General features: G+C 40.8%; 1 protein-coding gene across 2 annotated transcripts in view; it reads right to left on the bottom strand.

The window, feature by feature from the left end:
• LOC110970142 (ubiquitin carboxyl-terminal hydrolase 22-like) overlaps nucleotides 1–11418 on the bottom strand; it is a 49420-nt gene extending 38002 nt beyond the window's left edge. Inside the window, exons 1-2 of one of the 2 annotated variants that reach the window (XM_051941296.1) lie at nucleotides 10924–11418; nucleotides 10046–10078 (exon numbers count right to left, since the gene is read on the bottom strand). In XM_051941296.1, the coding sequence (XP_051797256.1) occupies nucleotides 10046–10078; nucleotides 10924–11043 (153 nt within the window). In that variant the 5' untranslated portion in view covers nucleotides 11044–11418. The remainder of the gene's footprint in view (nucleotides 1–10045; nucleotides 10079–10923) is intronic. The other variant, XM_051941297.1, reaches the window with a different exon arrangement.
• Between the last annotated feature and the right edge of the window lie 3907 nt (nucleotides 11419–15325).

Genomic DNA, 15325 nt, shown 5'->3' with positions numbered 1-15325 from the left:
TAAATTACACAAATAAAATGCACCAGAGGCCACCAAATAGCACTAAAAAAATCAAAATTTTCTTGGGGGGCATGCCCTCAAACCCCCCTAGATCTTGCGTGCTTTGTTGCGCTGCGCGCCACCATTACACAAAAGTGTTGCAGGCTACTTTATTTCTAGTGCAGGCTACTAATACTTCTTGGGAACACTCTAGATTCATATCGTAACGCCCGACGTTGTGGGGTGGGGGTGTTCATCTGAATATTCAGATCTCGAAATGAATATTCGGATACCACCTTCACGACCGAATATTTGGATATTCGGATCCAGCCCTACTAAAATAGCATACACATTCACTCAGTCGCACACATCCACAATGGAGAGGGACTCCTTATAGTCATAGCACTCACAGCACGAAAGCTTGGAAAACTCCTCCCCCAACTTTTATATCGTCAGATTGCATATTTATTTCTTCTCTATTCCCACTGCAGCAATCAGGGTCTACAGAGTCATAAACATTACCTGCAGGAAAGGGTATGAGCACTACTGAATAACAGGCACAGTGGGGCTATTAGTGCACTACAGAGTCTTTAAAAGTGAGAATATATAACGCAGACTCAAGCAATAATCTATCTTGGAAGGGTCTAATGCCACAGTCTTTATCTTTCTAGTCTCTCTGGGCTACCTGGTTGATCCTGCCAGTAGCATATGCTTGTCTCAAAGATTAAGCCATACAAGTCTACGTACACACGGCCGGTACAGTGAAACTGCGAATAGCTCATTAAATCAGTTAAGGACAGACAACCGTTTTTTAGACAGATTGCCTAGTCTAAAAACTAGGTGGCTGTGGATCAGGTGGTAGAGCGGGGTGTCCAGTGATCAAAGGGTCGGCGGTTTGATTCCCGCTCTCACCTAGTCATGTGCTGTTGTGTCCTTGGGCAAGACACTTTACCCGCCTATCCAGTGCGGCTACTCATACTGGTGTATGAATGTGTGTGAATGTTGGTGGTGGTCGGAGGGGTCGGAGGGGCCGTAGGCGCGGATTGGCAGCCACGCTTCCGTCAGTCTGCCCCAGGGCAGCTGTGGCTACAAATGTAGCTTAGCACCACCAGAGTGAGAATGTGTGAGTGAATGAATGATGGATTCATTGTACGCGCTTTGAGTATGCCTGAATAGAAAAGCGTTATATAAATCTAATCCATTATTATTAGTCTAAAGAAAAGCTGTCATTTGGATCCAAGGTTTTAACAATAGGGAATAACTGAGTGTCCACAGTAAAAGAGATTGATTGCCTTTTGGTTCTGGGCTTGGTCAGCTACTGGTGGGTGACTGACAGCTCATTAGCCAGATGGTGGTGCAAAGGGATGGCTGGACAGCAGCGTCAATGGCTGGCTCAGGCCATGACTAGCATGCTTTGTACCACTGATGCCTGTCCAAAGCCTCTCAAATGAGAAGTATCACTAGTCAAAGGAAGGGCAAAGAGAAGAAATGGTCAGTGGAAGGGGGAAAAAATGGAAGGGTGAATAAATATTGCAAGGAGGGGCTGACATTCGAGCTGGATACAGCTTACAGAGAGATTAGCTTAATCTAAATGCAAAGTCTTCCACAGTCCAAAAAACTCTCAGATTCACATTTAACACTGAAGTGATGCTCATTGCAAAATGTCATTCATATGAAAATTGTTCTCATTATTCCTCATCTGATACTGTCCAATAAACAGCCTCATGGAGCACTCCACTTATGCCTTTGACCTCCACTTTTACCTATGTGTCTATGTCCATGTTGCATCTACTTGAACACGTTTGTTCCCTAGCAGAAGATTACTAAAGCTTAGTAAGACACCAAGCATTTTTGCTACTTTAGCATATATCACCAGAAAAAAAATGGCACAGATGAAAGCACATCTAGCAATACAGTATAAAGAACACAGCAAGTATGCTACAGATACCAGGATATACGATACAGACTACATATTACACCAGCCTCTTTAGGTGGAAAAAAAAAGGAAGGCAAATAACATGCGAAAGGGACATCCCAAGGTAACACACCAAGACAACAATTACTCTGGGAGGAGTTCACAGACCTTCTGCCATTTGTTTAGTCTGAGTCACAGCCGTGGTGACTGACAGACCAAAAGCCACATTCGGCCAGACCTAGGAGTGACAGGGAGCATACAGAGATTCAGGACTGGATGAGTGCCAGAAAACAACACCTGACATCAAACCCACAGTGTTGTCTGCGAGGCAGTGGGATGAGGAAAAAGGACAGAATAAGAAGATGGTAAAATGAGACTATTAGAGGCTTGGAAATGAATTCACTAGAATCTAGGAATTCGGGATGAAAATATCCAATTGGTGGTTTAACAAAGCAGTCAATGTATTGTGTAATAACCACAGTATTATAATTATTGACAGATAAACAATACAAGTGGATTGTTTTTCACACCAACTTAACGGGACAATCAAGAGGCAACATGCATTGTGAGCTGAACCAGGTTTGCACAGAAAAAAACTAAAAGCAAGGAAAAGAAAAGAAGATTCAGCGTAGGAGTGAACGCAGTAAAGGAAGGAGCAACCAATATTAAGAGTCTGTAGGAAAAGATCCCAGTGCTACAAACATATGCTGATGAGTGAGGGAGCAGGCCTATGATGTGATGGAGACAGATCTGACAAAGAGATCTCCTTATAGCAAAGAAATCAACCGCTCTCTGGGATGGGCCTTGCCTCAGTGCATATGTGTGTGCCAACTAAAAACAGGAGCAACACAAATGTGTCATCCTTAAAAATATATCCATTTTCCTACCTCTGAAATACCCAGCAACATCTAGCAAATGATTTCTCTCTCTTATATTCCTTCATCATATGCAGAAAGGAGGCTTGCACTTGTGGGGGGAGGGTGGGGTTATGGTTCCTTGTATTGTATGATTTATCAAAACTAGAAAATAAAGCATGACTTCAGCCAGTTCTCTAATCATGATCCTGTCAACCCCACCTACCATGCTTTCATCTTCTCCAGTTTCCACTCAAGCTAAGGGAAAAGCCCTGATTTTACTGCATAACACAGTCATTCTTTGTGGCAGTGTTTTAGTAGACCAGTATACTGAACTGAGCATATCCTGCTGTATGGAGCAACCGCCTAGATAAAAAAAAAAAAAAAACCTTCATGAATATTCACACTATCCCTCCACCACCATAGCCATTCGACAAACCATAAATTATAAATATAACTTGAGTTAGGGTCTCCAACTGAAATCTATATAAAGAAAATGAATTCAGCCATTAAAAGCAAGGGCAGGTTTCTGTCCCCGGGCTGCTCTGACATCTTTTTGTCCAATTCTACTTAAATGGCACATGGTAATGTGGTGGAACATCAATCTCAATTAAGAGAGAAAAGATCAGAAAATTACTTAGCCACATGTGACATAACTCAAAACTTCATATCAATTACTAAAAATGGTCAAAATAAAGAAAAGGACTCTGGAAGCCAAAAAAGGGAGTAGTTCAGAACAACAGCTTCTAATCTGAAATCTGGAACAGTGTTTTTGTCTATACCAGGGGTCGGCAACCTTTAACACTCAAGAGCCATTTGGACCCGTTTCCCACAGAAAAGAAAACACCAAGAGCCGCAAAAATCTTTTGGCATTTAAAATGAAGACAACACTGCATATATCGTTTTTTTTACCTCTATGCCCTTGTTAATTTTGACTAATTAATTAATAAAAAAATTATGCATTAAAAAATTATGTATTTAACCGCACCTTTCTCAGTTCCCAAATTTCTGGCACACCGGTAACACTGATGAACACTCCAGCCAGGTAGGTAGCACTAATGAACCTAAAGTCTGTTTTCCAGCCGTGAAGAAGATTCACAGGATGCACTGTCAGCGCACAACAAAGTTTGGTGAACAGTGATTGAAGACAAGAACACTCTGAGTGTGTTGAGCAGAAAGTTTCTTTAAAAAAATCTTCCTGATGGCAGCTTGGATAAAAACGTGGTTATTTGGAAATTGTGCAACAAATAGTTTTCTGATCACCGCAGCACCGCAGTGTATCCATCCCATAATAGACCACTTTTCGAGATGCTAAAGGTGCTTGAGTTTACAAAAAGCTTTAAAATATTGAATATTATCGCGATAAATGAACTTTGAGTTTGCAGTAATCTGTAAATGTAGTAGACAGATAAATATAAATGAAATATACTTGTACAGGACTCTGCTGTGAAGGCTGAGACGTGCGGCGGTGGTGTATTTGCGACAATAAAAAAGAAAGAAATTTGAAGGAGCGACGGCTAGGATTTAGGAATGGTGGCCAGCCACTGCTGAATGAATGTAGAGCAAACACTGGGATCCGAAGATCAACAGGACTCCAAATGAATACACTGTTAACCTTTCCTGCTCAGCTCCCGAACGTGGTCAGGAAGCCCAGAGGAGGACAGTTCTCCAGGTCCGAAGTTAATGTTGTTACTTCGGGGTTAACCCCCTTCACTTCCTCAGCAGTCGTAGAAGGCAAAGACACAGGAGCCCGGCCTTATTGAAGAATACTGCAGCCTTTACTGCGAATTAACAGTGGCTGAACCATACAGCCACGCTAACCCAGCAGCTACACACCTCTTCTCTCCGAACCGACTGCCGTCTTCCTCACTCGTGCTGCATTCAGGGTCGCTCAGACATCTCACTCTCCCCCTCTCTCACACACACGCACGCACGCACGCACGCACGCACGCACGCACGCACGCACGCACGCACGCACGCACGCACGCACGCACGCACACACACGCTGCTCTCTCTCTCCCTCTCTCATAATGGAGCCACACACTCTCATAACAACACGTAGGCTGGCGAGTGTTGGAGATTGACGGCTGGGACGCATATTTTGACAGACAAAAATTAAGATTTTTTTATTTTGATGTTACAAGATCACAATAATCTTCAAATTTAGAATTAAATTTTTAAAACTAACAAACTAAAATAAAAGAAATTTTAAATAAATAGCCTGCTGATTAATAATTTTCCAAAGCTACAGGGAGCTGCAACAGAGGGACGAAAGAGCCGCATGCGGCTCCGGAGCCACGGGTTACCGACCCCTGGTCTATACTGAGTGCAATCCCTCTGGCTAACAGGCATTGCCAATTAGGACCTTTCCAAAAACAGATAGCCCTTGACACATGGCTGCCTCAGTCACAACAGAAACTAACAAAGCATTAAGTGAAATCAAATTAAGAAATATTTATCTGAAGTAAAAATCCCCATTAACACCAAAGAGAAAACAATTGCATACTTGTCTATTTTTGTCATCGCACTTTGGGACATCTTTAATAGACTGCTTAATTTGAACTAAATTGTTTTCCTCTTCGAGCATTTGTGTCACAGACAGTTAAACAATGATTTTGATATAGGTGATGCAGAGACAAATATTTATCAAATATGGACGTCATACTTAAGGCCTGATAGAGTCTTAAAAAAATAACAAATTTGTACAATTTAACACACTGTGTAAGTGTAAAATATTGTGTTATGTCCAGGTTAATGAGACATTCTTTCTAGAGCCATTATGTTTAAGAATAACTACATTTATGTCACCAAAATTAAACACAGCAGATTCTAAGTCACACAGGGTCATGATGTCTCTCCTGCAAACTCCTCTCACTGCCATCCTTTTGTTATTTGTGCAGAGCAGGTGACAAGTTTTCTATCTATGTTCCTGCACATCGCCTGGGAATTGATTTTTGCTTGAGGTAGAGATTATGAGAGCTTGCAGGAAGGCTGCTGAGGACAGACTACAGAGAAAAAAAGAAAATGCAGAAATTCAGGATACTAGGCACTGCCAAATGAAACCAAGTTGTTGAATGATAATGCCCTTCAACTTCCCTCTATGTCAAAAGTGTCTCTCTTCTTCAAGAGTGCTTGTCGCTGTTATAAGATGACTATGCAGTAAGCAGTGCAGTGACAAGCTCTTGTCCAATGAACTATTGTAATGTTCAGAATACCTCTCAATGTCACTGGCATCAATTCAAATGAGATTTTGATATAGCAAGGACAGAAGCTGATTTTGTATACGTAATCCACAATGGTACATTACCAGTATCTGATGTTAAAGCCGTCTTAGTCATCTTGGCCCTAACTCAAGCCTGCACATAAAAACCACAAGTGCCTTATCTCACCTCATGAGAATACACTGTCTATGTACCACTAGAGCAGCACTACACCTGGTCTGCATTTCACATGAGACTCAGTACGGAGGGTGTGAGGCACAAGGCTTCTTAAATATATTCATCCTGAAGCACAAATAAGTAATACAGAGAACATTTCAGACAGAAGCTTAAACGTAGGCTCTTGTATGCAAACCTGATTATAAATGCTATTTGTCAAACAACTCTGTCTATAGCTGTATTTTAAAATGCAACAGCATCACCACTGTAGATATATAATGATTCACTCAGCGCATGGTGACATTTCTTAAATAAGTGAACAAAAGCAGGGGCTCGTCTTTCTCTTTTTATCCATCTTTCAGCCCCAGTTAAATGTAAAGCTAGATGTCTTCTATTTCAGTATTGGATACAGTATTGTGTGCAATGACGCAAAGCTAGCAAAGGCTAAATGCCAAATACTTCACGCTAGGGTAGGGCGATATGGCCAAAAAATAAAATCTCGATTTTTTTAGTCATCTTGGATGATTATGATTTTAATTGATTTTTGTTGTTTCTTTGCGGTCTGTTTGCTATGGCTAGTGCTAGCCATGCCTAGGGTTGCCATCTTTCAGAAACGAAAATAAAGGACACCCACCACGACTCCTCAGGGCCACAGTTCAGTCAAATTGAAAAGACATTCACAGATTCAGACTTCCGGCATCAATAACTCATTAGACATACATTGTTAAAACATAAACGATGCCTCTTTCCCCATCGTTGTAAGGCAGATGTGCTACAAGCCCAGTTTTATCAAAAGTAGCTGTCTTTCAAGTTGCAGAAATAACATTGGTGTCTATGAGCAGCCGGCTGTGAACAGGGACCGCCTGCAAATTGCAAAACTGCTGCAACAGCGAAGAGAGACACAAATATTCAATAACCTCACTCTGATACACTGTACTGTCACCAGAATCACTGCAGCCTTCAACTGGCTCCGGTTGACACCAGTGTTATTCCTGCAGCTTGATACCAGTCTACAATACCGGATTCTGCAAAAACCGAATGCAGAATACTGGACAAAGAAATTCTCTACAGATATTTTTCCCATCTAAATCTTATCTTTACACGGTTAATGCATTAACTTATTTATGTGTGTATGAATGTATTTGCTGACGTATTTATTTAGTACCGTTAACATATCAGAGTTCTGAGTGAGTTTTTCTTTAGATAGGCAAAAGTAATTTATTGATCACATACAGGCTATTAAATAAATTATATTTAAAAAAACAAAAGCATTTAAAATACTAATAAACAACTTAGGCATTTATTGAATCACTAAAATACTGTAGAGTCTACGGCCACATTAGTCTTACCAAAGGGACTTCAGGAGATGATTAGATGATGATAAACTGTGTCCTGCTGGTTGGGTTCTCTCTGTTCTCATGTTTCTTACATGTTTGTCTCCTGATGCTGCCTTACTTCAGCTAGTCTATGAGCAACAGAAACCACAGTTTGCCCTGTACCTATTGCCAGGGTTCCAGTCTTCCAGTCTGTGCTTTTGAAAACGTTTTTGCTTCTTTGGATGTGGTGGAGTTTCGGGTGTAGACATTTTTAAACACGCGGGAGCAGCAGCGTCTGTAACCAGGAAACCCGCCGCAGAACCGGCAAACAGACCTGCTGGACGTCGCATCGGGTCCTCACTACATAGGTCTAAGGAAGATGAAACTGGCTGCCCTTAATATTTCCTGTGTTTTATTTTGTTTATTATGCAGTTTTGATGCGTGTGTGACAGACGTGTATGGGACATTTATGAAAATACGGAACAATTAGCCTCCCGTATTGAATCAATACGGGACGCTACAATTAATTGTCAAATAAAGGAAGATTCCGTATTTTAAGGAACGGGTGGCAACCCTGGTCTTGCCACACTCCCGACGACAGAGGTGCAACGATTCCGACAGAAACAACCAGAAACAACTAGCCTAGCCGTGCTAGACAACCTACGGCAACAAATTTAATTCTCTGCCAGGGTCGACAACAAAAACAACAACAGTCGTTGAGCTCCATTAGCACCGACTCTAAATAATCTTTCTGTTAACATGTCTGTAATATACTTGAGCTTCACCCATTGATTGTATAAATAAGGCTTCACCGAACTCCTGCATCCTCTGATTTCCGGCGCTCTAGGAACTACGTCAGCCTATTCGTTGCGCTGATTGGTTGTATATCTACCCAATTGCTGCAGAGTGATTTGAAAGACAACCTTTTAGCCCGCCTCCCTCCCTGTCGAGAGTTCCTCGACCCTTGCGTCTTCAGACCTGGGTCTAGCGTGGCTAGGCTAGCTACTCTTCGTTTTCACAGTACTTTTGCAAACCTTGCACATGACTGTAGTTTGCTATGTGTCAGTCTTGTCAAAGCCGAACCATTTCCGTATAATCGATGTAACATGAGGCTCTTTTCTCGCGACCAACTCTTCATCTGCTGTTCTGTCCGCCATGACAGGGTCGGCGATGTGAGTGTTTTGGCGGAAGGAGATGAGAGGCGGAAGCAAACGCCAGTGCACAAGTCGTGAAAGGCAGAAGAAGAATTTGTATTGTTATATATTTAAGCTCGCCTCGATTTACGATTTCGCAAATTTTCAAATCGTCAGGTTTTAAAAATGCGAATTAATCGAATTAATCGAATTAATTCGATTTATCGCCCAGCCCTACTTCACGCTGGTCATTCTAGGGATACAGGAGAAGCAGGTGGTGCTCATTTGGAAGAAAAATAAATTCACTGACAGGTGACATGGAATGATGGAGTACAAAGTGTAAAAATAGAGTCCAACTCAGCTTTATATTACCAATAAAGGTATTACAAAACAAAGGCAGTTTTAAATTGTATACAAACCTGCCTATGGCAAAAATACCTAAATGGTTCCAATGGAAGACTGACATTTATCCTTTAGGAATAAGACAACTAGCGGATTCTGACCTGGAGATGGTTATTCATGTATCATGCATGCATTACAGAGATGTCTGGGGATGAAAAACGTGGAAAGTGAAACTTCACCATACCCCTCATACATTACCATTGTGTTTATCAAAGGTGAAAGGTAGTAATTGCTGTTGATACACTGACTGGCTAAAAAAAAAAAGTCAGTGACAAAAAGTAAGGCTGGCAGGAAAACTAAAAAAAACACAGGAATGCTTTAAAAAGTGATACGGAAGTTTTTTGTTTGTTTTTTAAAGCCATGTTTGAAACAGTTACACATAGCCAGGAGTTTGGGGAAAAACAAACTACTTGATATTTAGTAAGCAATACAAAGCACCTCTGATGAGTCTCATATTTGCAACCGACCTACTAAGCTCATACTGACTGCATTCTTGTAAGGCAGAGGGTAACAAAAAATTAAGCAGGTGTAATTGACCTTCATCAAACACTGATAAAATTGTTGCAGTGTCACCCACAACATTGTCTGACAAATGTTTAGGATTGTGTCATACATTTTCAAATGCCCCCCTGCAGTTTCTGTTTTAATTATGCTGTACTTCAGGGTATTGAAAGAAAAAATTAAGGCAGTTTGAGCACTGTGTTCAGAGGAAAGTATGTCAGTGTCACTACAACACCTTATCAGCAAAAGGTTCAGAGACCATTTACAATTGACTTAATTGCTTTGACATGCCCACAATGTAACTGAGATATGCTTTTTGCTGTTCCACTCATGTTTCCACCTTCCCACCAGGTAATCTTTCTGGCTGCAACAGTGCATCGAAACAAACAGAAAAGAGAATGTTGATTCCTCCTGCTGGATTGTGTTACATCTAATAGTCAGTCCATTAAATGAAAACACACTGAGGCAAGTGGGTGAGCAGGAGGAGAGAAAGCAATGCCAGCTTATACTCATCTAAACTACCTGCAATATGTCAGAGAAGATAAGGAGGCAAAAAGCATCAACTCACCAGCTCTGTCCATCCTGCATCACTCTGAAGCACCTATTTTATCACAACGACATAAAAATGCATGACATATGTAAGAAAGGCATGGATTTCTTATGAGCAAGTGACAAATAATTGTTGCCAGTCCTCACTGAAACTAAAACTGTCTTTCAATGTGAACATCATGGCACAAAACCAAACAAAAAGAAGGAAGTTGACATAAAGGAAGATTAAGGGTTGGAAAGTAAGAGAAATTGTAATACAGTCCACTGATGACATCACAATGTAGAGAGCTAATTCGGAACTGTGCAGGCCGAGCAGGTGTGGGATAAGCCCAAAAAACAAATTGGCAGTAAGGCAATCAGCTGAAATTTCAGCATCGTAAGTGGATGACCACGGCAGAAAAAACACTGACATAGGATGCTCATGAGAAACCCGCTCTTGTGTAGACCCAGTTTGAGCGTGTGTTCGTGTGTGTACAGACACAATGGGTTTTCTCGGTGTGTTAGTGTTAACCCGTGGCCATAACTCTTCAAGAACCTAAGTTTAGTCATCCAGCTAACCGCTCCGCTAACCCAACCAACTGGCTGAAGATAGAAAGGTTTAATTATCGTTGTTTCAGATAGAAAAGACAAACTATTACTGCTAAGTATCCGCAACTCACCAAGCAGAGTCTTGCTAGCTAACTCACCGGTGATAACCTAGCTGGCTAACCATAGTACTACAACATTACTGCTGCATGAGGACAGTCTTAGCAAGACCTTCATTTTGCTCAGTCCATTCAGTGATTGTGCTTCATGTGGGACATCATTTGCACTCCAGTTCTGTGTCTGTCTGCGTGCTACATCAAAATTATTTCACTTCTGTTTCCGAAGCTAACGTTGCAGTTCCTGTGTTTTTACCTTGCGTCTCCTGGTCTCAGCAGTACCACTCCAAACAAAGCATTGGTATATGACTCGAAGATTTTGTTTCCAATTATCCACCTTATAACCGTTCACATGGGAGCACCCGGCCGGACTCATGACAGACAAAACATTCAGTTTGGGTTTTTAGGTGACAATGAAAAGTCTCCTGGATTATTCACTTAGCTAGGATAGCTAGCACGAACTGTCTGTCCAGAAATGGTTTCCGTTAGGAAATGGGACAATCGATGTAGTATCCAAAATGCTCCTCGGGCATCTGACAAACACGGTCTTTGCTTAACTTGCTAGAAATCTGATTGTGTAGCCATCTAACAGAATTATCACGCCACTAAAATTTCTGTTCCCCTTGCTGTTTTGACAGTTGTCTTTCCTTTAACGTTAGCTCCACTTCCACTCTCACGATTAGTTAGCTTTCTTTCTCTAGTTAGCCTGCTAACACTCAACTACAGCTTCACAATGCCCGCCCAGCGTACACCATGATTTGCCAACACAAAGAGGTTACGTCACTACGTTCACTTTAGAGCACGTTGGGTGAGCCTGGTTTGTAGTACAGCGCGTCCCGTACAGCTGGATGTTGAATTTAAACCGTTGGATGCATTGCTGACGTTGCCTCGACAAAAACACCTCCCATCAAGGGTAATCGGGAAGATGTAACCGATCTGAGATTTACGACAATGTTGTTCTGAATGGTGCAAGGTTGGGCTTCTTCTGAAATCATTACTAGCCCAGTAGGTATCGCCCCTAATTGTGAGCTACTGTTGAATTGTGTTTTCGAGAGATTATCTCTTTCTCACTGATGCACTCAGTATTCCGACATTATTTATGCAGAAGTGTCAATTTTGTGTCAATAGAGTGGGTGACACCTAAATATTCTAATATAAACATTTTGATAAATCACTTGCAAAAATCGTCCATATTTATTTGAAAGTATAACTATTGTCAAGTACCCTTTTAGATTGATCAATTAAAGCCTACCACCTAGTGGATATATAGCGTATGTGTGCAGTTACAATCATACAGCATATAAGATTCAACTTCAAAGTCACCTTTGATCCCCAAATGTACATGTTTGGACACAACTCATGGGTTTTCTGTATTTTCATGTCTGTTTGAATTCAAGATTCTCACTGAATGGATCAGAACTATGAATGAACACATATGGAATTATGTAGTAAACAAATTATGTGAAATAAGTCAGAAAATAAAACAAAAATTTTATTTTCTTCAAAATAGCCACCCTTTGCTTTGATCACTATTTTGCACACTCTTGGCATTCTCGCCATGAGCTTCATGAGGTGGTCACCTGAAATGGCTTTCACTTCACAGATGTGCCTTACAGTGCCTTGCGAAAGTATTCGGCCCCCTTGAACTTTTCAACCTTTCGCCACATTTCAGGCTTCAAACATAAAGATATAAAATTTTAATTTTTTGTCAAGAATCAACAACAATTGGGACACAATCGTGAAGTGGAATGAAATTTATTGGACATTTTATACTTTTTTAACAAATAAAAAACTGAAAAGTGGGGTGTGCAATATTATTCGGCCCCTTTACTTTCAGTGCAGCAAACTCACTCCAGAAGTTCAGTGAGGATCTCTGAATGATCCAACGTTGTCCTAAATGACTGATGATGATAAATAGAATCCACCTGTGTGTAATCAAGTCTCCGTATAAATGCACCTGCTCTGTGATAGTCTCAGGGTTCTGTTTAAAGTGCGGAGAGCATCATGAAGACCAAGGAACACACCAGGCAGGTCCGAGATACTGTTGTGGAGAAGTTTAAAGTCGGATTTGGATACAAAAAGATTTCCCAAGCTTTAAACATCTCAAGGAGCACTGTGCAAGCAATCATATTGAAATGGAAGGAGTATCAGTCCACTGCAAATCTACCAAGACCCGGCCGTCCCTCTAAACTTTCACCTCGAACAAGGAGAAGACTGATCAGAGATGCAGCCAAGAGGCCCATGATCACTCTGGATGAACTGCAGAGATCTACAGCTGAGGTGGGAGAGTCTGTCCATAGGACAACAATCAGTCGTACACTGCACAAATCTGGCCTTTATGGAAGAGTGGCAAGAAGAAAGCCATTTCTCAAAGATATCCATAAAAAGTCTGGTTTGAAGTTTGTCACAAGCCACCTGGGAGACACACCAAACATGTGGAAGAAGGTGCTCTGGTCAGATGAAACCAAAATCAAACTTTTTGGCCACAATGCAAAATGATATGTTTGGCGTAAAAGCAACACAGCTCATCACCCTGAACACACCATCCCCACTGTCAAACATGGTGGTGGCAGCCTCATGGTTTGGGCCTGCTTTTCTTCAGCAGGGACAGGGAAGATGGTTAAAATTGATGGGAAGATGAATGGAGCCAAATACAGGAGCATTCTGGAAGAAAACCTGTTGGAGTCTGCAAAAGACCTGAGACTGGGATGGAGATTTATCTTCCAACAGGACAATGATCCAAAACATAAAGCCAAATCTACAATGGAATGGTTCACAAATAAACATATCCAGGTGTTAGAATGGCCAAGTCAAAGTCCAGACCTGAATCCAATCGAGAATCTGTGGGCAGAGCTGAAGACTGCTGTTCACAAACGCTCTTCATCCAACCTCACTGAGCTCGAGCTGTTTTGCAAAGAAGAATGGGCAAGAATTTCAGTCTCTCGATGTGCAAAACTGATAGAGACATACCCCAAGCAACTTGCAGCTGTAATTGCAGCAAAAGGTGGCGCTACAAAATATTAATGCAAGGGGGTCGAATAATATTGCACGCCCCACTTTTCAGGTTTTTATTTGTTAAAGTTTAAAATATCCAATAAATTTCATTCCACTTCACGATTGTGTCCCACTTGTTGCTGATTCTTGACAAAAAATTAAAATTTTATATCTTTATGTTTGAAGGCTGAAATGTGGCAAAAGGTTGAAAAGTTCAAGGGGGCCGAATACTTTCACAAGGCACTGTGTCAAGGTTAATTTGTGGAATTTCTTGATTTCTTTATGGGGTTGGAACCATCAGTTGTGTTGTGCAGAAGTCAGGTTGGTACACAATTAACAGCCCTTTGTCAAAGCCTTCAGGAAATATCGGATTCCACAATCCAGAATCGACAACCTCATTAATTCTTTGCACTGTAGGTGTATGATTCATCACTGATTTGGGATTTCTGGTCTTGATCTTCCATTAGCATTTCCAAAATAGTGCATAGTTAGTTGTTTCATGAAGTTCATTCTGTTGTAGATGTGCAGTAATTATTCCTTTTTGTTAGAAAGAAGTGATAGAATGTCATAAAATATTACACTCTGCATTTCCCTTTAGGTTTCCCTGTATAGTGTGGTTGGATATGCCATTGGAATTAGGGGTTATGCAACTTCTCTGGCCGTAGGGACCTCACAGGTGTCTATCATTACCTAAGTTATGACTAACATTAAGGCAAGACCTTAAGTGATAACAGTCCTCTGGCACAAATGGTAAATATTACAAATCAAAATCTGTGTAATTAAATGCAGTGCTTGAAATTAGAATGAATTAATTATAACACAATGAGTGATACCAGACTCCATTATTTAAATCAACAGAGGTCCAAACTCCTGACTAACTGCAGCTGAGAAAACCTAGCACATTTAATGAGGGTTGTATGGCAGCCTTCACTCGAATGCAGTGTCCACTTCTAACTACAAGGATCATACTCGAGTACAGACCTCATGAATAAAACAATAGCGAGACATTAGGATACCTTATGCATGGAATGTAAATGACATTTTCACATGGATCAGATTGGAAGAGAACTAGTGGTAACAGGCGGAAAATATAGAACATATAGAAGTTTCTGGAAAATATTCTGTTGCCTCACAACTTTAGAGGGTCTTCTCATATTCGTGTTTTTCTGGTGGTGGAAAAGGTGGTAGAGGAATAGGTTCAATCTGTAACTGAGAGGAAAACAATCAAGAGAACAGCCACTCTAAGTTTATTCTGCATTTTCTTGACAGGTATAAGCTTACTCCATTACAGTTATCTAAACGCTAATTGCAGCACAAAGACTGACTTTTAGATATCTGGCAAACATGATTCACATTTACAATTAAGTTTTCGGGACTTAAAATTTTTAGGATGAGAAAGAGTGTAGTTTTACTCAACATGTTACTGCGTATCACAAACTGAGAGACACATAGGTCAAACAATATCACTAAATGTTAAACTATGACTAGATAATTGTTTTTATGTGAAACACAGGAAACATTATTGTTCTGTCCTGTTGTCCCATTTTCTTGTGCTTTTTACCTACACTCAGAAAAATAATGGTTTTTGAATGGTTTTAGAAGAAGGCATTTTGTTTTTTCAAAGCACCATCACCTATGGAAGAGCCTCTCTGTTTAGGAAGAGG

Source organism: Acanthochromis polyacanthus, chromosome 21, assembly GCF_021347895.1.
Source record: "Acanthochromis polyacanthus isolate Apoly-LR-REF ecotype Palm Island chromosome 21, KAUST_Apoly_ChrSc, whole genome shotgun sequence".
NCBI lineage: Eukaryota > Metazoa > Chordata > Actinopteri > Pomacentridae > Acanthochromis > Acanthochromis polyacanthus.
Note: the sequence above shows the minus strand (reverse complement) of the source record. Positions and strands in the feature narration are given on the sequence as shown.